Below are 23,092 nucleotides of genomic sequence, written 5' to 3'. Positions count from 1 at the left end.
CTTTTTGAGGAATCCCCGACCCGTCCTCGGTTAATAAAATCAGGTGTCAGGTTGGGGACGGGGATGGCGATCGTTGGCCATTGCCATCCCTAGACTCGATCATACAATTGAGACCCCAATTAAGGTACAAAGCTACAATTTAAGCTTCAAAGCTTCACTTTGAGCTAGCTTCTTCAGATCTCCAAATAAAGCCTATGAAGTTTTCTAAATATAAGCCCAAGGTATCTTTAAAAGGTAAGGCCATGACATTTTATGCATGTAAGCCCAAGAGACTATGAACGGTATGCCCATAGCATTTTAGGGTTAGATTCTAAAAATGCTAGCTCTACTTTCACAACCTTAAATATCTTTGGGTTTGAGACACTAACAAATACTTAACTTTAGTATAAAATTGTTCCTTAAAATTCTTTGATACAAAGCACTTTATGCATGTCTTTCATTGTATAGTATGAAATAAGGTTTAGTCACTTAGACAACCTTACTTATGACGAGTAGTATGATGACTTATGGGTTTTGTCACCAGCTATGTGTAAGGGTGAGCAGGTCTCAATATCCAACCCAATTCGAAGGAATTGGAATCGAAACCAGAACTAATCAGTTTTGGTTCCTGGGTACCCAAAACCAAAACCTATAACACAGGTTTCGGCTTTAATTTCGGATACCCTGTAAATTTTTTTTCCCCCTCCCCTTTATATTCTAAAAAATAACAAATATACCCCTAAAAATTATAAATACACCCTGGATATCCATCAGTTTCAGGTTCAATTCTTGAAGTGGTGGAACCGAACCTAGACCTACACAGGACCAGTTCCACCAAATTTGGAGCCGAAACCGAGCTTGTGTGGGCCGATTCCGGTTTGTACCTAAAACCAATGGGTGGATATCCACTGGTTTCAAGTCTACCCATTACCCATGCTCACCCCTAACTATGCAATCTGATTCCCTGAAGAATGAGTTGGAATGGAATTTTCTTAGGTAGTGTTTGTTTTGACAAGAAATCTAGTGCTTCATAACCTAGGAATTAGCACCAAATTTGATTCAATGATTCTTTTGCACCTCTTATAGAGTTTGCGATACCTATTCTGTGGGTTGTTGAAGCTTTATAAATTATAAAGCTTCCACATTTTGATTAATATTAAAGAATTTTGTTCAATAAAAGTTGGTCTACAGGTTCTAGTTATAGCAGCAAATGAAAAGATAGGGTGCACTTTCTATATCTGGCTCTAGTTAATAGAGTTCTGAATATCAGAGGAAACCGTGTAACTTGAAATGATCTTCTTGTAACTTAAATATTATGTTACATTTATACATTTAATGTTTGTCATATGTATTAATAAGATGTTTTACCTTAAAATAAGAAGACATGTATCAAATTTTGTTAATGCAAGTATAAAATTATTACACTATATAGCTCGTTTAATAGATTTTACCTTGAATACATTCAGCATTCAGGAATCAAGCCTCTTAGCATGCAGGTAGTAAGAGCTTTTTCCACAAAAGAAGGTCTATACATCTATGAGATTCTTCTTTACACCCCATCCAATAGCAATGAGATATAAAGCAACACAACCTGCCACTAGACATATTACGGTTTCCCAGAACCTTATCGTTGGCGCCTCAAAGAGATCAATATGAATATTTATGCCTAATGTTCCCACAATACAAATGCCAACATTCAGTATAACAGTTGCACTACTTAGGATCACCCCCATCTGTAGCAATTCATTCTGTGTCTCATCCAACATGATGTTGATGCAGTCTTCCATGTCGCTGACATACTCACTCATCTTACCAAAATAATAGACACCATATTTCAGTGGAACTATGAGAAAGAAAGAGAGAAATCATCTACTTACACATTATAACCTATGCATACAACATAATTTGAAGTGCATTGACATCAAGCAGCATGCCAAGTATGAAACATATAGAATACGTGAAATGAAAGGACTATGGTTTGGACAAAGGAAAAGCTAACATTTCCTGACTCAAGTTAGCTGACATGATAACCTAAAGGAAAGAGACATACATGCAAGTTAAAAATCTACACGCCAAAATGTTTAAGAAAATTCCCTTCTAATCTTTTTATGGGCAAGGAAAGGAAATAATCTTCAATTTCTGCTTTTACCCCACATCGTCTTCCCATGCAAGGAAAATTGTGATCTATCACACCCATTTCCTTCCCCCCTATTTTGTCATTGCACTCTACCATCCTATATCATTTATGCATGTATTAAGAATCCAATGACACAATACCAATTGAGGCATACATCTTGCATGTTCTTAACAAGACATTGATGTTTTAAACCAAACAAATAACAATGAACCATGTGAGCTAAAAAACATGTGGTTGTATTGTTATTTCAAAAATTTATTACTAATTACAAAAGTGCCTCTCTTTAAAGTTATTTCTTGAAATATTTTGTCTACAAAACCAAATAGAAAAGAGGGAAAAGCTGGTGAAGGAAAAGGCAAAAAAATATTTGACAGAACTGTGGATGACTACACTGAAAGGTTTTATCTATCTCAAAATACTAGACCAACAACTGTCATGTTGTTTTTTTCTTTTCTTTTTTATGTACTAACCAGGACTGAGTTTAAAACTTAATCTCAAGATTATGTGAACCTTCTCACATAATTAACTTAAGTTCAGTAATTCTTAAGCTTTCATAGAGACATCAATATTCCAAACATTTTTTTTTTTTTTTTTTTTGTGTGTGTGTGTGTTCTCATTGTATTCTTTCCAGCAATATAAAATTTGCAATCACGTTTTAACTATCTATTTTTTGCCATGCTAACATTTTTTAATGCATCTACAGTATGTCTATAAATATTTGAAAATTTTATGGAGCTTTAATATGGAAATAATCGAAATCTCCAAATAATTTTAATTCTTAGTGTCTACTATGGTATTATTGTATTAATCTAAACAACTATGTGCTTCTTTTAGCCACACTAAACGAGTAATATTTCAGAAACTCAATAAAAATTTCAAAACACAATAATTTTTTGATAAAAGTTGAACTATTAAAAGATAAAAGTAAACAAAAGACACATACATCAGATAATTTTTGTAAGACGCCATCTATTTGTGCAAAATAAGCTTCTAAAAGCATCTCCAACTCCTTAATTTTGGGCTTAAAGTCATTGTAAATTTCAGAGTTCTTCTCTGACCTCGAATCTTCAGCCCTGAGAAAAAGCAACAGTGTAAATAGAAAAGTGAGAATAAGTAAGCAGGTAAAATAATCTTCAGAAACTGCAAAATGAAGAGCAAGTGAGTCAAAGTGATCAGTACACATATATGACAAAAATTTATGGGCAAAAAAATGCAATCAATTGGGAACGCAAGACCTTTCAATCAAACTAGCTCTAGTACCATATTAAGTAACCGTTGAATCCAAAAACTTACTTAAAGGTAACAAACTACAAAAGTATTTAACTTCAACATTAAATTCTGCATGAAAATTGTGAAGTAGATGCTGATAAAATTATAGAATTTAGAAAGCTGATAAACATAATGTCTTGATCCTAATTGGAAAGAAACCATTCTAATCACTTTTAGTCACTAAAAACTAACCAGCTGGCTTTTGCTTGGGGCCTTAGGCGCTCCATAGGCAGCACTATCAACTTCTGTAGATTTGAGTAGGTCCATGAACCTTATGGTTAAACTGGAGATCTATGGAGCAGCTGCTTGATTTTTTCCATTATTTGGTGCATGTCGTAGAAAGTAACAGAAACAATATATTCTTTAAAGCAAAACGCTTTTTAGCTGCCTGCAATTCCCTTTGTTTGGATTCTTCCAAGAAACCGAAGAACTAAAAGTGCAGGGAGTGGCATCATAGGGGTATATATACGTCAACATGATTTACCTCAAGAAACCGGCAGTTTGAACTTTTTTCAACAAATAATAACTACTAAAAACACCATGCAGGACTCAAGTACAGAAGGAGAGTATATAATAGATACCATAAAATGAAAGCAAAGGAAAAATCAAACCCCAAAATTATACAATTTCAAGAAGTTCTAAAAAAGAAAGCAAAGGTAGTGAAAATAGATAGCCTCGTGAATAAGTTTCCAAGCCTGGTCATTCAGCTGCTAGTGCATCACAACTGACCCCTAATTTACTAACCCTATATTATAAGATTATTGAAGTCGCTAGGTATGTTCTCCCCAAAACACACAAGTCAAACAGTACAGCTATATATGGTGAAAATAAATTAGTAAATTGATACCTAAACCTCTAACACTAAGGACCGTTTTCTGTCGCATTTTAATATCAATGAAGGAGAAAAATTACTTTTTGCAATAGATCTACTCCTCCTTCGGTCCGCATTAAGAAAAACAAACAATGGAAACTGTAATAGAAACAGATTTAACTAGAATTCTTTTTTTGACAATTTATATTAACTTCCAAGAATAAAAACTGTAAAAGAAGATTTTGGTTGAGCATAAGTCATGAAAAATAGCAACTTAATCAGATCAAAGCATATAAGAGGATAAAATGATGTGGCTTTTGAATGTATTCTTCAAATTTAACAAAACCCAATTGGCCATCTTAAGTTGTCAAAGCCAAACATAAAACAGCTCCAATTGTGTGTGTGATAGAGAGAGAGCAAAACTTCTTCCTCATAAATAAAATTGACATAAACTTTTAACCTCTGTTTAGTTCTTATACATCTTTATAAATTATGTGGCATAACTTTTGTTTTAAAGCAAACAAAAAAAGGAAAAAAAATGAAATATTACCAATAAATATGATAATATTTTCTAATCCTGAACACTTATGACCGACTGACCAACTGTCTCACTTAAATGGTTTTGTACATAACCTGTTTCTCAGATGATAACTATGCAATTAAGAAATTAAAATAACAAGCAGCTGCATTCCAAGTTCCTCAGAACCACTATATATAAGAAGCACTTTTATAATCTCAAAGATCTGGAATTAGCCATCACCTGTAATTTTCTAATTCAGGTGCAGGGTTGACTTCCTCTTCCAATGATGCCTCATCCAATGAATTAGAAATAAGCTTTTCTGTCAAACACATTTCAGCCATATCTTTGTCATCGTCCAGCAAATGTTCAAGTTCATCTCTCACCTACAAGTTACCAGATGCAATGATATTAGATATATACTAACAGACTTAAGAAAGGCATACTAGTGAAAGATATTATTATAACTTCAATTTCAGTTTCCAGACCAAGAGCAAAACATCACACCTGATTCCTTACGGTCAAATTTACTTTACAGACAAACAAATTAGGAATATTAATCACAATTCGTGGATGTTAGGTAAAGATAGGTATTTCCAATCCAGCCAGAGGTAAATCATAGCACCTTTGTGGGCCTATATCTGCAATACTAACATCATGGTGCAAGATATGAAGTTAACATTTTCTCTAGAAGTTACAATGAAAAAAGAGAGAGAGAGAGAAAGAGAGAAAGAAGAAAGTTCGGTTCAGTCACTTAATACATGAAGCTTAATAGAAACATGATTTTTTGCACACTAGCATATTTTATTAGGATAGTGTCCTCTTTCTATTAGATAAACAATTTAAGAAAAACTATAAAGCAATACATACTGATGTAAAACGAATGCGAAATGGAAACAGACATATGTTAGATGTGTAACAGCAAATTATTTGAAGTAATCAATTATTGGAATTCCACATAGTTTTACCAAATGACTTTTCAAGGCAATTAAGCAATTATGCACTATATAGCAGTCTATAGTGCAGCAATTGTCCAACATCATATTTTTGTATACCTTCTGCACACGACCAGATATTCCAGCCAGTCGACTCTTTATTTTCCTAACACGCTCAAGATTCAGTGTGCTGATTTTAGTAGTAAGTTCATCCAATGCTGGATATGCCTCTTCCTCCAATGTTTTAGTCTGATAAATATACATAACAATCTCAATATGAGATATGATATAACAATATTATTTTGAAAATGACAATACGCACCTAACAACAAGTTAAGAAAAGCAAAAACACTTTTTATGTCTCTGTCTCGCTTTCACATACACAGCTCCAATCCTTGCAACAAAAATTTATACCTCAGATTCAAGGCACTTGCACGCAGACTCAAGACAAGCTTCAAGTGCTCTAAACTCAAATGGCACAACTTTAGGACATTCGGCCTCAGCTATTTCCCCTGTTGTCTGTGGGTTGAAATCATTTTTCTCGGCGGGACTTTGAGATGTCCTCTGGCGCTGACCTTGTGTTGGCCACTCAGCCTTATCATCACTGCCCAGTTCATCTCTCTGCATTGCCTTTCACAGGAATTGACCTTAAACCCTTGTTCTAAGATCCAAAAATTTAACCCAAAAACACACTAAACCATACACCCATCAATCTCCATATAGGAATCCAATTTTTTTTTCCTTTTTTTTGGTTTCAATGACCCTTCCATTTGCAATGAATATTTTTCAAAAGTTTTAAGAAATGAGGGGAAAGTTCAGCGGATTCAAAGAAAATTTATGAAAATAATGAAAATCATATCAAGAGAAGTTTCTGACCTGTTTCAAAACTAATAAATTTATCACTACTTCATTAAGCCTTCTACTCGGACGGATCATTGAAGAGGCACGGCCTAGCTTCTAAACAAATAATAAATAAGTTAATAACAAATTTTAGGACGAAAAAGCCCTTAGTAAATGCATTGTAATTACAAAACTATTCTTAGCCTAATTTGAATTTTCCAATTGCGACCCTGTTCCTTAGGACTTTTATAGTAAACCTCGTGTGATTAGCCTTTTTATAGTGATCACTCACTTTGTTTCAAAAACATGTCTTAACTCTTGTGCGTTTAGCCTTTTCCATTTAAGCACTCACTGATTTAGAATATACAACACTAACCCCATTACATAGATTATTAGATTATTTTATTTAAGTGTGAAAAAAATGACGGTTTTATTATTCATTCGAATACAGTCAATCNTTTTCTACCCAACTTCTTATTCTTCCTACTATTGTTTTTCTTCTTCGTGACCACCAATTCCTTTTCATCATCCAAACAATCATCTTCATCAAGGGTAAACTCCTCATCCTCTTCTTCCTGCTCCCCTTCATAATCCTCATCTTCTTCATCTCCGTACAAAACCCTTTTCCTCTTTCATGATGTTTTAGCCCCATTTCCTAAATTACTCTTTCCCGCTTTCGATCCAATAACCTTCCTCACTTCCTTCTCTTCTTCTACTTCCTCCTCCTCTTCCACAAAACCACCAAAATTCTCTTCCGACGCACATCCATCTATGGAAGAACAATAATCTTCCAATTCATCCTCAGATACATCATTCCCTTCATCTAAAACCACATAATCCTCATCAGAATCATCAGAACCCTTACCTTTTGACCTAACCCTTCTCTTCACATCTCCCCTAGAAGTAACCTTCCCTCCCCTTCCCATCTGCGCTTCCACCCACCAAATCAACTCCCTATACGGGAAAGACGGGCTGGATGAATGAATCAGGTGAGGTACTGCCGTACTGATGACTGACGATTAATCGAAGAGGGAGTTGAGGTATGAAGAAGACGGCAAAAAGGGAGGTACTCAATTGACTGATCAGAGATTGAGAGGCGAGAGTGAATGTTATTTTGAAGATTGAGAGGCGAGAGAGATAAGAGGCAGGATAGAGTTGAGTTGCTAAGTTAGGGTAGGGGGTTAGGGATTTGCAAAAACAGGTACCCAGGGGTTCACCCATATAACATGTCAGTTATATGAGTCGAGTCGGGTATAGGTTCAATATATTGGACCCATACCCTATATTTTTTACCCGGGTATGGGCCAACCCGCAGGTCTGAACCCGTTTTGCCAGGTCTAGTGATCACTCACTTGGTTTCAAAAACATGTCTTAACTCTTGTGCATTTAGCCTTTTCCATGTAAGCACTCATTGATTTAGAATATACAACACTAACCCCATTACATAGATTATTAGATTATTTTATTTAAGTTTGGAAAAAATAACGTTTTTATTATTCATTCGAATTCAGTCAATCTAACATCCAAAATCTGTCAATAATTTTGAGAGATGAATATATTTTTTTGAGGTTAAATTGATGAAATTGTTGATAAATTTGAAGGTTAAATTGATGATATTTCTGAAACCAGCAAATGCTCACTATAAGAAAGGTTAAACAAAAATCGAATTACGAATTGGTTTAGAACTTTGGTTTTCAAATTCTTCAATGGAGGTGAGTGTTAGTCTAACTTTGGAGAAGATGGGTGAATGTGTTAGGGTTTATTTATATGGGGGTATTTTTTTTTTTTGGTATATGAGGTATCCCAAGTCCCGACCCACATTGGAACCTATCTATTCCTTAAGGTCACGGAATACCCTACAAGCTCAATAGACCAAGGTAATTGCATAAATGTGATAGATACTTCTCCTGTAACTCAAACACAAGACTTCTTGGGTAAAACTAACCTCAATAGTTAAAAGGTTTGTTATGGGGGGAGGTATATGAGGGTGTTTTCGCCCTTTAAATTTGTGTAAAATGCCATTTTGTTATTTCGTGAGAGAGTTTTTTAAAAAAGCGCTATTTTTCAGCCCCACTACTTTATAATAATTTGATTTTAACATTTCATTTAAATTGAATATAGACAAAAATAGATTTATTAATTATAACCAAATAAGTAAATAAATAATATTCATAAACCTGTCGCGTAGGCGTTCCATGAAGAGAAGAAATACGATGCTGAAGATCTTGAACGAACTCTACAACCAAATGATTAATAGAGTTTAGCAAGAAGACCTCCTTGGCCGTAATAATAGCCTTAATGTGCTCCAAGTTAACAACAATGGCACGCTCTCGCCCCATAATCGTAGAGGGATAAGACAGCATCGGATCAAGCACGCGCAGGTCACGTGCCGGGAGTCCCGTCCGCCGCATGATCCAGTACTTGCCGACTTTCTCATTGCGTGACTCGCCTAATTCTGATACTACCAGCCACGACTTCGTCCCCAAGACTTTCTGTCGCGGCGGGACCGAAAACGGTTCTCTGTCGTCGTCGTCGCCGGCCGTCGGTGGAGTGGAATTTGAAGAAGCCATTGACTTTTGTGAAAGATGCGTCAACCGAATCGTGGTGCAGGCGTTTAACTTGTTGTCCCGCCAGTTGATAACGGAATTTGAAATAGGCCTATTCAAGGGAGGCGCATTTTCGTAATTTAAATATAAAATTGTTCTGATTTTGATTCTTCAAGGTAATATGGGCCCTTGGATTGCGATTCTGGAGCTGAATACCATGATCCAAGGGCTCTAATTAAGGGTGACATACTAGTATGAAGTTTTATCAGGGAAAAACTTAATCTATATCGAGGTTTTAAGTATACATGTTGAGAGGGTGAGAAAGTCTCAGAAAGAGAATGATTAAGATAACATTCTTAATATTTCTCTTTTAAATAATTAAAATATAAAGCTTAAATTTATTCACTTTCGAATTTATTTTACTTAAATATGTAAGAAGATTTGATTTTTTTTTTTTTTTAATTCTTTAGTATATATAGTCTTAATTTAAAAAAAAAAAAAAAAAAACCTAGGATAATCCAATCTTTAACTAGCTAGCAAATGCACCCTTTATGGTTAAGACTTAAGAGTGGCAAAATAAAATTTAAGTCAACTTAGATACAGCTTTTTAATTAATCATGAACAAATATCGTAATACAATTAACACGTGATTATTAAATGGTGATATAAATATAACCCGCATAACCTACTTATTAAACATATATATGTGTCACAATACGACTACCCATCCGTTTATGACACACTTGGGTCATTTAACATGTTTCACTAAACTCGTTTATTAATAATTTTTAACCATGTTATAAATAAATGTATGTGTAAAAAAGCGAATAATCATGTCATAAACAATTAGTCGTGTTATTATTAATAATTAATAGTCTCACGGTTAAGCTTGTCATAAATACGATTAAGATAAACCATCACGTGCTCAAATAGTGTAGGATTTGTGTCATATTGTCACCCGTATAGTTCTTGGATTTATAAAGTAGTTGATGAAGTGAGGCTCAAAAGTCAAGTTTAAAAGGCAAAAGGCAAAGTGGTAGCTATAATAAATGAGTTCGTCTAAGAAGAGATAAAATCATTACACTATAGCTGGTGGTAATAGATTTTAGCTTGAACATATTAAAACCAATCAAGCCTCTTAGCATGAGCATTTCCATCAGAAACAGTTTTTGATATTCTTTTTTACAGCCCATCCAATAGCAATGAGATGTAGAACGACCAACCTGCCACTGTACCTATTACGGTTTCCCAGAACCTTAGCGTTGGTGCCTCAATGAGAGTTACCAAAATAATATACAGATACTTCAGTGTAACTATGAGAAAGCAAGAAAGAGAAACATTTTAAAGTATGCCAAGTATGAATGTGAGATGAAAGGATTACAATTTGGACGAAAGAAAAGCAACCATTTCCTATTTCAAGCAAGCTGAGGTGCCATTGCATGCTCAAACCTAAATCTCCAAGACAAAATATTTAACTTCTAGTCTTTTGATGGGCAAGGAAATGAAATAACTTCAATTTCTTGATTTACCATACAAGGAAAATTGTCATCGCACTCTTCTGCCCTATATCATACATGTATTACAAATCCAACTCAAAGAAATGACTAAACTTAAAACACAAACACAATAAAAGTAAATTCAACTTCTTCTTCTTCCTTTGTGATTCTTGACTATAAATTAATACCTTGAACATGTATACAAGTTGTTTCTCAATTAACATGATAAAAAAGAAATGCACTAAAAAACCAATGAAATGAGAATTTTCTCATGCAGAGGAACCAACAGCACTCTATGAACAATTGGACATGAGATACAGGCAAAAGGATGACAGAGTGACAAACAAAGCAATTCCAAAAATCTGCAAGTACCTCCACAATACAACTAATACATCTATCAAATATTACTTACTAGAGCGAGCATTTGCAGAAGCACATGCCAATACAAGAATCTCAAAACCAGTGAAGTTTAAAGTCAGTCTCACTTAACTAAAACAATAAATACATATGTATACTTTATATGAATGTGGATCAAATAGCCTCAACAGAGATTAAAAACTATCAAAAGATGATATGAATGTACATATGCTAGTCCTGCTAAGAAGGTTCACTAGCAACACTTAAAAGGAATAAGCAATTATATCAGCTAAGAACCAACAAAACGTTAAATAGTATGACTATTTAACTTAAGTAAGTTGCAGATGATTAAACCAAAATGAGCAAGTCATAAACATTAAACATATTTATGAGGCCATAAGAAGTTTAAACTACCCTCCTTTCAAGAGAATAATATAATCACAAATACCACAGAATTCCACAATTAGCCAACACTAAACACAAAACATTAATAGCTTAATTAATCATTCTCAAAACAACCACCACAAAAAGCATAATTTATACCACGGAACAACCAATAACCTAATGACCGGATGATTTCATGGCCTCCAAAATCATCTCAGTCTGCTCCTTAATCAAATCATTCCGCTCCACAAACAACTGCAACTGAGCAATCTGCAGCTTCTTCCACCTTTCCTCCAATTCTGCTTTTTTGGCTCCTCCAATCATATCTAAACCCTGGTTGATTACAAACTCCTTCAAATCAGCCATCCCAACACTCTTATCAAACAAAAGCATCTCTTTTTCACTGCTCAGGCTCCCTTTCTTATCATTATCAATATCCATCTTCTCCCCTTCCTTAGCTCCATCATTCAACTCAGCTTTGAAAAGAGCTAAGGACTCACTACTCCCTTTCTGGTTTTGATTCTTTTTGGCTTCTGCGTTATACTTTGCCGCCGATTCAAGGACACCACTAGTACTTCCATTGCCCCATATCTTTTTAGACAAATCATAAGCTTGTCGTTCATGGAGTTTCGAAAAAGTCCTATCTTCACCTTTCTTCCCTCTGCCAAGATTGTTCTCATACTTCTTCTTCAATCTCCTAATCTTGTCCATCACTTGAGTTCTTGTAACATCCACGTGAAGCGATTTCTTGATAAAATCATGAAAAGCATTCGTATTCTGATATGGGTCGATCCCTTTTTTCGTGGTGAAAGCAATCAACCCCTTCAATACAGCAATTTCATCCTCCTCGCTCCATACCCTTTGAAAAAGCTGCTTCTTTGTATCCTCTAGCGGCTTCTTCTGATCCTCATCATCCGGATCCGCACCCGTTTTCTTCTTCGCCCGTTTCGAGTCTTTCAGAGACTCCTCCATCTCATTGGGGCGTTTTGCCGGAGCTTTCGACCTTGGTTTTGTGGTGGTGGCTTTTGGGGATTCCTTCATGTTTTTGGTGGCAATAGGTTTAGGAGCTGATTCCGGGTCGGCGTCGGACTCAGATTCGGAATCTTCTTCGGAGCTAAAGGATTTGGATTGAGGGGCAGAAGCAACAGAGTGGATTGGTTTCTGGGTTTGTTGAGGAGGAGGAGAAGAATGTTCTGTAGGTTCTTCAGTTTCTTCATCACCAGAGGAACCCTCTTCATCTTCGGAGGAGGAAGCATCTGGTAGTTCTTCCTTGGGTTTTGGCTTCTTAGTTGCCATTATGAAACGGAGATTAGGACATTTGAGAGGAATTGAGTTGAGAAGAGAAGGTAAAGGGCCAGGGTTAGTGCGGAGGTTTGTAGGGAAAACAAAAGCCCTTGCGTTAGAAGTCGAAGTAGAGCATGCAGATTTCTTAAATCAGGAGCATTAAATCACCTAAAAAAAGCATTACACGAATTAGGAACTTAATCGGACGGCTGGGGATGATTAGGGTGTTGGATTGACCGTTGGTTTTTTTAAAAAGGCAACCGTCGTTTGTACGTAATTATTGAACATTTAATTATAGTTGTGGAGGGAAACTTGAGCCGAAATCTTGATATTGTAAATGGCACTCCTACCCATACTGAGTAGTGCTAGAATTTCTTGAAAACACGCCGCCGTCGCTGCCATCAAGAATGGCTATGAATTCAATCAAGTGGCTCTACTTAGGGGTGTTAAAAAGAACCGATTGGAATGGAAATCGATAGATATCTTGGGTTTGGTTTCAGTTTTTATCCAGAATTAGTCGTCAATGGGTAGGTTCTGGTTCCAAATTTTTGGAACCGTTACTGTGCGATTCCGGTTCCGATTCCTAACTATAGGAACCAGAATCAGAACCAAGAACCAGGAATCGAGACTAATATAAAATAAAATTAAAGATTAGGGGGGTTAATAAAAACTTTTGTAGAAAAAGTAATGTGAATATATTTATATTTATATTTCATAACATTTAAAGTAAATTGGTTTAACTATCTACCTTTACAAAGTAATGGAGTTTGTAATTTGTAATTTATAATTTATAATTTTATTTTTGTTAACAAGTGACAGGTGGGGGATATTTGTAAGTTTTTAAGGGTTTTTTTGCTATTTTAAAAACTTTTGGGAGGTCATGTAATTTTATAGGGTATCAAGAATCGAAACCGGAACCGTTGTTATAGGTTCTGGTTCTGGGTACCTAGGAACCGGAATCGTCGGTTCTGGTTTTGGTTTCAAATTTCAAAGAACCGTCGGTTCCGGTTCCAATTTCGATTCCCTAAAAAAGTACAGGATACCCAGAACTGAACACCCGTAGCTCTACTACCTATTAAGTACTATTGACTGCAAAAACTAAAAGGAAACACCAACAAATGTATTTAACACTAAATTCTGAAGGAAATTAATGAAGTAGATGCAAATAGAACTTTTGAATTTAAAAAGCTGCTAAATATAGTTGTATCCATCATTCCATCCTACTTGGACAAATACTAAATAAAAAAAAATTAAAAAAAATTTACAAGTTTTGAAAAATTAAAGAATACTTAAAAAAATGAAATTAAAATCTAAAAAATGTTTGCCAAATTGAAAGTTTTATTAATTTTTAAATTTTAAAAATAAAAAGTTTTTCGATTTTTAGATCATTTTATTTTTTATTTTTTCATATTATTTTCCCATTTTCAAGCTTTTTTAGATTTTTCATTTTTTTTATTTGTTAGTTTCTTTTTTATTTTCTTATAAAAATTTGTGGGTGTGTTTGGTGTAGTATTTTGGATAGGATTTTGAGGATAATATTGGATTGTTGGATAGGGGAGTATTACGAGGTAAATTTGAAAAATTTATGAAAAAGCCCATAGGTTTTTACTAATTTAATTAAAGACCCTACTATATAAAATGACAAAAACACCCCCACCACCTGCAGTGTCAGATTCCGGCCGCCACCGTCGGAATCTGACCAGAAAATTTCGTTACGGCACAGACCGATCGGATCTGTGCCGTAACGCATCATTATGGCCTTTTCCGACCAGATTCACCACGGATCTGGCCGGAAAAGGCCAGATCTAAGGGCCTGTTATGGCCGTCGACGGCCATCTTTGACCGTCAGCGACGGCCAAAGATGTGGCCGTCGTTTTCGGTCAACGACGGCCATTTCTTTGGCCGTCGCTGACGTCCAGATCTGGCCTTTTCCGGCCAGATCCGTGGTGGATCTTGCCGGAAAAGGCCAGATCGGTGTAATTCCGGCTATTTATGGTCAGAATTTAGGCCGTTGTACAGATTCCGGCTATCACCGGCGGTGGTTGCCGGAATCTGACAAATCGGGTTGATGGGGGGGTTTTTGTTAATTTTTTTAAAAAAAATTCAGGAGGCATTTAGTGAAATTAATAACCTTATGGGGTCTAAAAGTAATTAAAAAAATAGGATAATATTTCTGGAATAGTGTGCCAAACATTATTTGGAGAATAGGATTGGGAATATGGATAAAAACAGGGAGCCAAACGCACCCTGTAATATTTTACCTAATTTTATATATTTTTTTAATGCCTAAAATAAGCATTGGGATTTGGGAGCTGCCAAGATGAAGTAAAAGTAGGAGGGGAGGGTTGGGACTGATTTGATTGGCATAGCATGTGAGGGCATTAAGGTCATTTATCCTTATTTGGTTAAAAAGCACATGAGCCCAAAAATAAGCAATTAGAAACTTTGTGGATTTTAAATGGTTGACCACAAATCAGAATCAGTAAACAACCAAGTTCATGACTATCACAAAACAAACAATCCCTCAAAAGAGATTACAAAAACAATATGAAACACAAAAGAATATGTGATGATTCATATACAAATGGAGGAAACAGCAAGTTGAAACAGTCCCAAAGCACATATGTGGTAGAAGGTAAACTCTTAGAATTAAATTTCAATTTCTTAATAATAAAAAACAATGCAAGAAGTATAAAATCATAACACCAAAGCTCGTGGTAATAGATTTTAGCTTGAATATATATTCAAAGGCCTCTTAGCATACGAGTAGTAACGGTGACATGTCTATATATCTATGATTTTCTTTTTTACACCCAATCCAATAGCAAAGAGATATAGAACGATACAACCTGTAACTGTACCTATTACGGTTCCCCAGAACCTTATTGTTGGCGCGTCAAAGAGATCAATAGTAATATTCATGCCAAACAACCCTACAACAACAATCCCGGCATTCAGTATCATATTTGCAGTACTTAGCATCACTCCCATCTGCAGCAATTGATTCTGTGTTTCATCCAACATGATGTTGATGCAGTCTTCAGTGTCATCCACATAGTCGCTCATCTTACCAAAATAATAGACAAATATTTCAGTGTAACTTGATAAACAAAGAGAAAAGTCATCTACTTAAACATTTTAACTTTCACAACTTTGAGAAGATAATGAATATGAAATGACAGGAAAAGGAGTCATTTTCTTTTTCAAGCTAGCCGAGGTGATAACCTGAAGGAAAGATATATCACTGCAAGCTGAAATCTAAATCTCTGGGTTAAAATGTTAGCAAAATCCCTTCTACTCTTTTGGTCCCTCTGACCATGTCTCAAGAATTGGTTTTTTTATGAATAAGGAAAGGCAATAGATTCTATTTCTTCTTTTAACCCCATTTTGTCTTCTCATACAAGGAAAATTTTTATCTATCACACCAATTTCCTTTCCCCTTTTTTTGTTATCACACTCTTCCATCCTATATCTTACATGTATTACGAATCCAATAGAAACGAAACTAATTTGGGCACAATCTTGCGTGTTCATAACACATCATTCTAGTTTCAAACCAAGCAAATAACAGTAAAGCGTGTAAACTGAAACATGTGGTTCTATAGTTGTTTCCAAAATTTTATCACTAACTATGAATGTGGATTCTCTTTAAAGTTATTTCTTCAAATATTATGTCTAAAGAAATAAAATAGAAGAGAAGGGGGAAAATATTTGACAAAACTTAATCTCAATATTTTGAGAAAATATTTTATCACCAACATCGGTCACATTGTTTTTTTCTTCTCTTCTTTTTTGGGTAATAACCAGGACTGAGTTTAAAACTTAATCTCAAGATTATGTGAACCTTCTCACATGATTAACTTAAATTCAATAGATTCTATAGCTTCCAACTTAATTACTCCGTTGTTCTCTTTCATAGTAACATCAACATCCAACCCTCACTTCTTTAGTTCATTTAATTCTTATCAGCAATATATATTTTGCAATCACTTTTTCACTATCTATTTTCTGTCATGCGAACATTTTTTCATGCATCTACAGTATGTCTATGAATAGTTGAAAATATTATGTACCTTTAATATGGAAGTAATTGGAATCACCGTATACTTTTAATTCTTAATTTCTACTGTGGTATTATTAGTTTATTCATGTAAACAACTATGTGCTTCACTGCTTTTTTCCACACTAAGCTAGTAATATTTGAGAAACCAAAAGAAAATTCATAACAGTAAAAAATTTAGTAAAAGTTGTACTATTAAACAAAAGATACATACATCTAATAATTTTTGTAAGATGCCATCTGTCTGAGCAAAATAAGCTTCTAAAAGCATCTCCAACTCCTCAATTTTGGGCTTAAAGCTACTGAAAATTTCAGAGTTCGTTTCTGACTTTGAATCTTCAGTCCTGAGAAAAAATGTCATTGTAAATAGAAAAGAGAGAATGATTAAGCAGGTATAGTCATCTTCAGAAACCGCAAAACAAAGTACAAGAAAGTCAAAGTGGTCATTTGACATATATATGACAAAAATTTAAAAGCCAAATAAAATGCAGTGAATTGGGAGATTTGAACGCAAGATCTTTCAATCAAACTAGCTCTAGTACAGTATGAAGTAACTATTTAATCCAAAATTTTAAATTTGAAGGTAACAGACAACAAAGGTATTTAACATTAACATTACATTCTGCAGGAAAAATATGAACTAGATGCAAATAGAATTATTGAACTTAGAAAGATGTTAAACATAGTGTCTTCATCCTAGTTGAAATGAAACCATTTAAATCCAATCACTTTTAGTCACTTAAACTAACCAGTTGGCTTTTGCTTAGGGCCTTAGGCCCTCCATAGAACTGTCAACTTTTGTAGAGTTGAGCAGGTCCATGGACCTGATGGTTAAAGTGGAGATCAATGGAGCAGCTTACTTAACATCTTCTAGATTTGGTGCATGACGCAGAAAGTAGCATAAACAATATTCTTCAAACCACAAATTTCTTAGCTACTTGCAATTCCCTTTGTTTAGATTCTTCCAAAAAAGTGGAGAACTAAAAGTGAGAAGACTAGCATTCAAAGGTGTATAGATGTATATATAAGCATGATTCACCTCAAGAAGCTAGTGGTCTGAACTTTTTTAAACATATAATAGCTACTAAAAACACTAAGCAGGAGACAAGTACAGAGGGAGCATTATATACTAGACACCAGAAGCACAGGTAGCAAAAACAGATAGCCATGTGAATAAGCATCCAAGATGGGTGATTCAGCTGCTAGTATATCACACCTGATCCCTAATTTACTAACACTAAATTATTATTATTATTGCAGTTTCTAGGTAAAAAGACACAGAATCAAACATAACAGCTATATATGTGGAAAATAAAAAAATAAATTGATGCCTAAACCTCTAAGACCTTGTTAATTATAGTGCTCCTCTTCATTTTGGTTTGATAGATTTTCAGGTCCTAATTTCTTCTGCTGTTATGTAAACACGTCCCACATTGAGTTTTAATATATATGGCTTAGGCGCATTTCTCATATATTTTCAATAAAAAATACAATGCGGGTGCCTCTGATTGTTCCAAAATACTATAGACTTAAACATCAAGGATCAGTTTCTATTGCATTTTAATATCAATGAAGGAGAAAAAATTACTTATTGCAGTAGATCTATTCCACCTTCAGCATACATTAAGAAAAATTGACTATGAAAACTGTAGTAGAAGCTGGTTTAGTTTGAAATTTTGTTGAAAATTAAATCTACTTCCGAGAATAAAACCCGTAATAGAAACCTTTAGCTTTTGGTTGAGCATAAACCATGAAAAATTAGCAAATTAATCAGATCAAAGCATATAACAGGATAAAATGATGTTCCTTTTAAATGTATTTTTCAAGTTTAACAAAACCCAATTGGCCCTCTTAAGTTATCAAAGGTAAACAAAAAACAGGTCAGATTGTAAGTGCAAGAGAGAGAGCGATAATTCTTCCTCATAAATAAAATCTAGGCATAAACTTTTAACCTCTGTTTGGTCCTCTTACATCTTTATAAAGTATGTGGCATAACTTATGTTTTAAAGCAAACAAATAAGGGGAAAAAAATGAGGTCATTAGCAATAACTACGATATTTTTTTCTAATCCTGAACATTTGTGACTGTCTTTAGGCCAAGATCCTGTTACCATGTTCAAGTACCGAAATGATCTTAATCTTCTCTCTTAAATGGTTTAACCTGTTTCTTATAGGATAACCATGCGATGAAGAAATGAAAAAAAGAAAGCAGCCGTATTCCAAGTTCCTCAGAACCAATATATGTAAGAAGCACCTTTATAATGTTAGAGATCTGGAATTAGCCATCACCTGTCATCTTCTTCTTCGGGTGCAGGGTTGATTTCCTCTTCTAATGATGCCTGATCCAATGAAATAGCAAGAAGTTTTTCTGTCAAACACATTTCAGCCATGTCATTGTCATCATCCAGCAAATGTTCAAGTTCATCTCTCACCTACAAGTTACCAAGTGTAATAATATTAGATATATATTAACAGGCTTAAGAAAGGCACACTTGTAAAACATATCATCATGACTTTAATTTCAGTTTCCAGACCAAGAATAAAACTTCACACCAGATTCCTTACAGTCAAAACTTACTTTACAGAAAAACAAGTTAGAAATATAAATCATAAATTGTAGATGTTTGGTAAAGATAGGAGGTATCTACAACCCAGCCAGAGCTAAAATTATAGCATCTTTGTGGACCTATATCTGCAATACTAACATCATGGTACAAGATATAAAGATAAAATTTACACTGAAGTTACAATGAGCAAAAAGAAAAGAAAGTTCGGCTCATTCATTTAAATACATGAAGCTTACTAGCAATCATGTAAAAATGAACACAAAATGGAAATACTCATTATGTTCCCAGGCATGTAAAAGCAAATTGTTTGAAGCAATCAATTATTCAAATTCCACAGTTCTAATCTTTCAATGCAATTATTCACCATATGTAACACTCTAAATGACAGCAACTGTCTAACATCAGATTTTTGTATACCTTCTGCACACGACCAGATATTTCAACAAGTCGACACTTTATTTGTCTAACTCGCTCAAGATTCAGTGTGCTGATCTTAGTAGTAAGTTCATCCAATGCTGGATATGCCTCTTCCCCCAATGTTTTAGTCTGAAAAATATACATATAGAACAAACTCGATATGAGATATAATATAACAGTATTATTTAGACAATATTGCAAATGAATCTTTATTTGGACAGGGAAAGCAAAAGCACTTTTGTCTTCAGAAAATGTAGAGATTATTTATTCTCTTTTGAGTTTAGAAGTGTAAAACTTTATTAGAAAAGTGTATATTATAAGAGTGTATATATTAAAATATTTGTTAAATTAAATATATACTACATATAGTTCTGAAATATTAAGCTGAATATTTTTTACAGATTTGCAATTTTTAGAACTTTTTACTCCACCACCTGAATACTGAAAATAAAGCCTTCACTAGTAAAAGAGAAAAACATTTTTGAAGATTTACTACTTCAAAAATGTAATTTTTCAAGATTTTCAGTATGTCTCTTTTGAAAACATGCTGAAAATCAAGCATGTGTGCACCCAACTCCAATCCTTGTAACAAAAAAAATAATACGTATATGCATTCACAATTAAGTAAAACAGATCAAAACTACATTCACAACATGAACTGTAAATCTATCGGTTTGGAAATTCACTAGGACAAATTCATGGGTTAGATTCCGAAAATGCAAGCTATACTGACCCTAACAAAAACTAATTTTGAGTATAAATTTGTTCCTAAAAGTTCTTTGATACAAGGCATGCATGCATGCATGTCTTTCACTGTTTAGTATAAAAATAGTATAAAATCAAAAATCAGCCACTGAAGACAATCTTTAAGACTGGATGGGAAGAGAAATTGAAAAGAGACAGACAGAGTAATGCATAACTTTCTGTATATATTCTCCAGAGAAATAAACCTGAAATCTATAGTTATGCAACCAGCCCACCATATGTATAACAAACCTGGAAGGTTTCCAATACTACAAAATTGTTCATGCCATTCATCAAGGGTAGTTATATAATCATTGAGCTCAATATACAAATGAAAAACATGTCAACAAATTAACCATATGCACCGACTGGAGGGCAAAACACATGATTTATGAGATCTTGTGCTGAAAACAAAAACACATCATATTCTACTTACCAAACAACAAATAATTAAAGTTTGTGACGTTTTTCTCAGTTGTAGTAAGCATAATCTTTAAGAGTGATTCAAAAGAACCAACGATTAAATTTTTTAATTGGGAACAACTCAGCACTATTCACATTTTCACCCATATTAACAGCACAACCACTAGCAAGAAAAGATGACAAACTATTACCAGTACAGCAACATGTCCATAGAAAGAAACCAAATACCTCAGATTCAAGGCACTTGCATGCAGACTCAAGACAAGCTTCAAGTGCTCTGAACTCAAATGGCACAACTTTAGGACATGTGGCCTCAGGTATATCCCTGGTTTTCTCGGGTATATCCACAGTTGTCTGTGGGTTCGTTTCATTTTTCTCAGCAGAACTTTGAGATGTCCTCTTGTGCAGACCTTGTATTAGCAATTCGGAAGCCCAGCTACGGTCAGCCTTATCATCACTGTCCATTTCATCTCTCTGCATTAACTTTCAACCAGTTAACGATTTACAAGGTCACATAGCATATCATACAATATTTGCTTACTTTACAAGAATTAACCTTAAACCCCTGTTCTAAAATCCAAAAATTTAAGCCAAAAGCACACTAAAGCATACTTCCATCAATCTCCACTGCACGGATCCTTTTATTTTTTTTTATTATTTTTTTTTTTTCTGCAATGTCCTCTCCATCTGCAATGAAAATTTTTGGAAAGTTTTAAGGAAAAGGGAAAAGTTTCAACGGATTCAAAGAAAATTTATGAAAATATTTAAAATAATGTTAGAGAAGTTTCTAACCGATTTCTAAACTAACAAATTTATCTCTACTTCAATTAAACCATCTTCATCAACAACTTTCAACATTTTTACTAAACTTTAAAACTTCCTTTAAATTGAAAAAGAGCAAAATCGATATATTAATTGTTTTCTTGTTAGCCATGACTCCTTAAAATTTTCAGGAATTTTTATATAAATTTAACCGCAAGATTTCGTAAACTAAGTATGCCTCATTTCTAACAAATTTTGAACAAAAAACACTGAACTGAATATCAACCAAATAAATAAATAAATAATATTCATAAACCTGTCCCGGAGGCATTCCATGAAGAGAAGAAATACGATGCTGAAGATCTTGAACGAACTCTACAACCAAAGGATTAATAGATTTGAGCAAGAAGACCTCCTTGGCCGTAATAATAGCCTTAATGTGCTCCAAGTTAACAACAATGGCACGCTCTCGCCCCAAAATCGTAGAAGGATAAGACAGCATCGGATCAAGCACGCGCAGGTCACGTGCCGGGAGTCCTGTACGCCGCATGATCCAGTACTTGCCGACATCCTCATAGCGTGATTCGCCTGATTCTGATACTACCTGCCACGACCTTCTCCCGAATCCCTTCCGTCGCGGTGGGACCGACGACGGTGCTCCGTCTTCGTCGGCAGCCGGTGGCGAATAAGCCATTATCTGCGACTGCGAAGCTTCGCTGAGTCTGAATTCTGTGTTTCTTTGTGAATGCGTCCCGCCAAATTCGGAGACGTAAGAGATAGTGACTGAATTTGAAATTGGTCTATTCAATAGAGGCCCAATTTCGTAATTTCAAACACAAATTGTTCTGATGTCGACGCTTTGAAGGTAACACGGACCGTACGATCGTGATTCTGGAGTTGATTATCATGATCTAAGGGCTCTAATTAAGGATAAAATAGTATAAGATATGAAATTTGATAAACGGAGTGGTTTCAACAACCCAATTTTTTTATACAGCATTCAATGCAAGAAATATTATACATGTACACATGAATGATGCAAGTTCTATTCTTTAATATTATTCATTAATTGACACACTATTTATCTTTATTCTGTAAGTTGATTTTACATTTTCATTATGTCAGTCATAACGTGATAATTCATTTTACCTACTAAATTTTCCAAATACACTTTATAATAATGGTATTATTCATTTTTTCAATCAGTAATACTATTGTTATAAAGTTTGTATATAAAGTTGAGCATACAAAGTGACAAGGCAATAGTCTCTCATTTACCTATCATTTATTTTATCTAATAGTAATATTATACTTACAAAGATTTTTATATAAAATAAAGTGACAAAAAATAAAGAGAATAGTAAAACAAAAAGTCAAACTAATTATATTCACTTTTACATTAATTTTTTGTAAAATCAATTTGTATAAATATCTTTGTAAGATTTCTTTATAAACATAGTATTATTCTACTCTCTATTCACTTTCCTTTCCTATATGAGACTATAGCATTTTAGGAATAGTTTCTTATTACTAACTTTTTTCCATTGTCACTACATTAACCATCC

The 23,092-nt window shown here is 34.4% G+C and overlaps 3 protein-coding genes across 5 annotated transcripts; all 3 read right to left on the bottom strand.

Moving 5' to 3' along the window:
• Positions 1 to 1,396: 1,396 nt before the first annotated feature.
• Positions 1,397 to 9,139, bottom strand: LOC116132406 (magnesium transporter MRS2-F-like). Of its 3 annotated transcripts, none has more exons than XM_031418055.1 (7): positions 8,666 to 9,139; positions 6,525 to 6,605; positions 6,063 to 6,278; positions 5,769 to 5,897; positions 4,957 to 5,099; positions 3,060 to 3,189; positions 1,397 to 1,787 (listed from the first exon to the last, which is right to left on the bottom strand). In XM_031418055.1, exons 1-7 carry the CDS (start codon positions 9,056 to 9,058, stop codon positions 1,506 to 1,508), a joined length of 1,374 nt encoding a protein of 457 aa, XP_031273915.1. In that variant the 5' UTR covers positions 9,059 to 9,139; the 3' UTR covers positions 1,397 to 1,505. The 3 variants fall into 3 exon arrangements, with proteins under 3 accessions (XP_031273915.1, XP_031273916.1, XP_031273917.1); XM_031418056.1 differs by having other exon boundaries at positions 6,063 to 6,269; XM_031418057.1 differs by having other exon boundaries at positions 1,698 to 1,822.
• A 2,149-nt stretch (positions 9,140 to 11,288) lies between these two features.
• LOC116132408 (probable transcription factor At1g11510) lies at positions 11,289 to 12,671 on the bottom strand. The gene has a single exon (XM_031418059.1). The coding sequence runs from the start codon at positions 12,565 to 12,567 to the stop codon at positions 11,449 to 11,451; it is 1,119 nt and encodes a 372-aa protein (XP_031273919.1). The 5' UTR covers positions 12,568 to 12,671; the 3' UTR covers positions 11,289 to 11,448.
• A 2,457-nt stretch (positions 12,672 to 15,128) lies between these two features.
• Positions 15,129 to 22,328, bottom strand: LOC116132407 (magnesium transporter MRS2-F-like). Its single transcript, XM_031418058.1, has 6 exons — positions 21,844 to 22,328; positions 20,994 to 21,239; positions 19,599 to 19,727; positions 18,904 to 19,046; positions 16,830 to 16,959; positions 15,129 to 15,621 (listed from the first exon to the last, which is right to left on the bottom strand). Exons 1-6 carry the CDS (start codon positions 22,219 to 22,221, stop codon positions 15,340 to 15,342), a joined length of 1,308 nt encoding a protein of 435 aa, XP_031273918.1. The 5' UTR covers positions 22,222 to 22,328; the 3' UTR covers positions 15,129 to 15,339.
• Positions 22,329 to 23,092: the final 764 nt, after the last annotated feature.

Source organism: Pistacia vera, unplaced genomic scaffold, assembly GCF_008641045.1.
Source record: "Pistacia vera cultivar Batoury unplaced genomic scaffold, PisVer_v2 Contig251, whole genome shotgun sequence".
NCBI lineage: Eukaryota > Viridiplantae > Streptophyta > Magnoliopsida > Sapindales > Anacardiaceae > Pistacia > Pistacia vera.
This window is presented reverse-complemented; position numbering and strand designations above follow the sequence as displayed.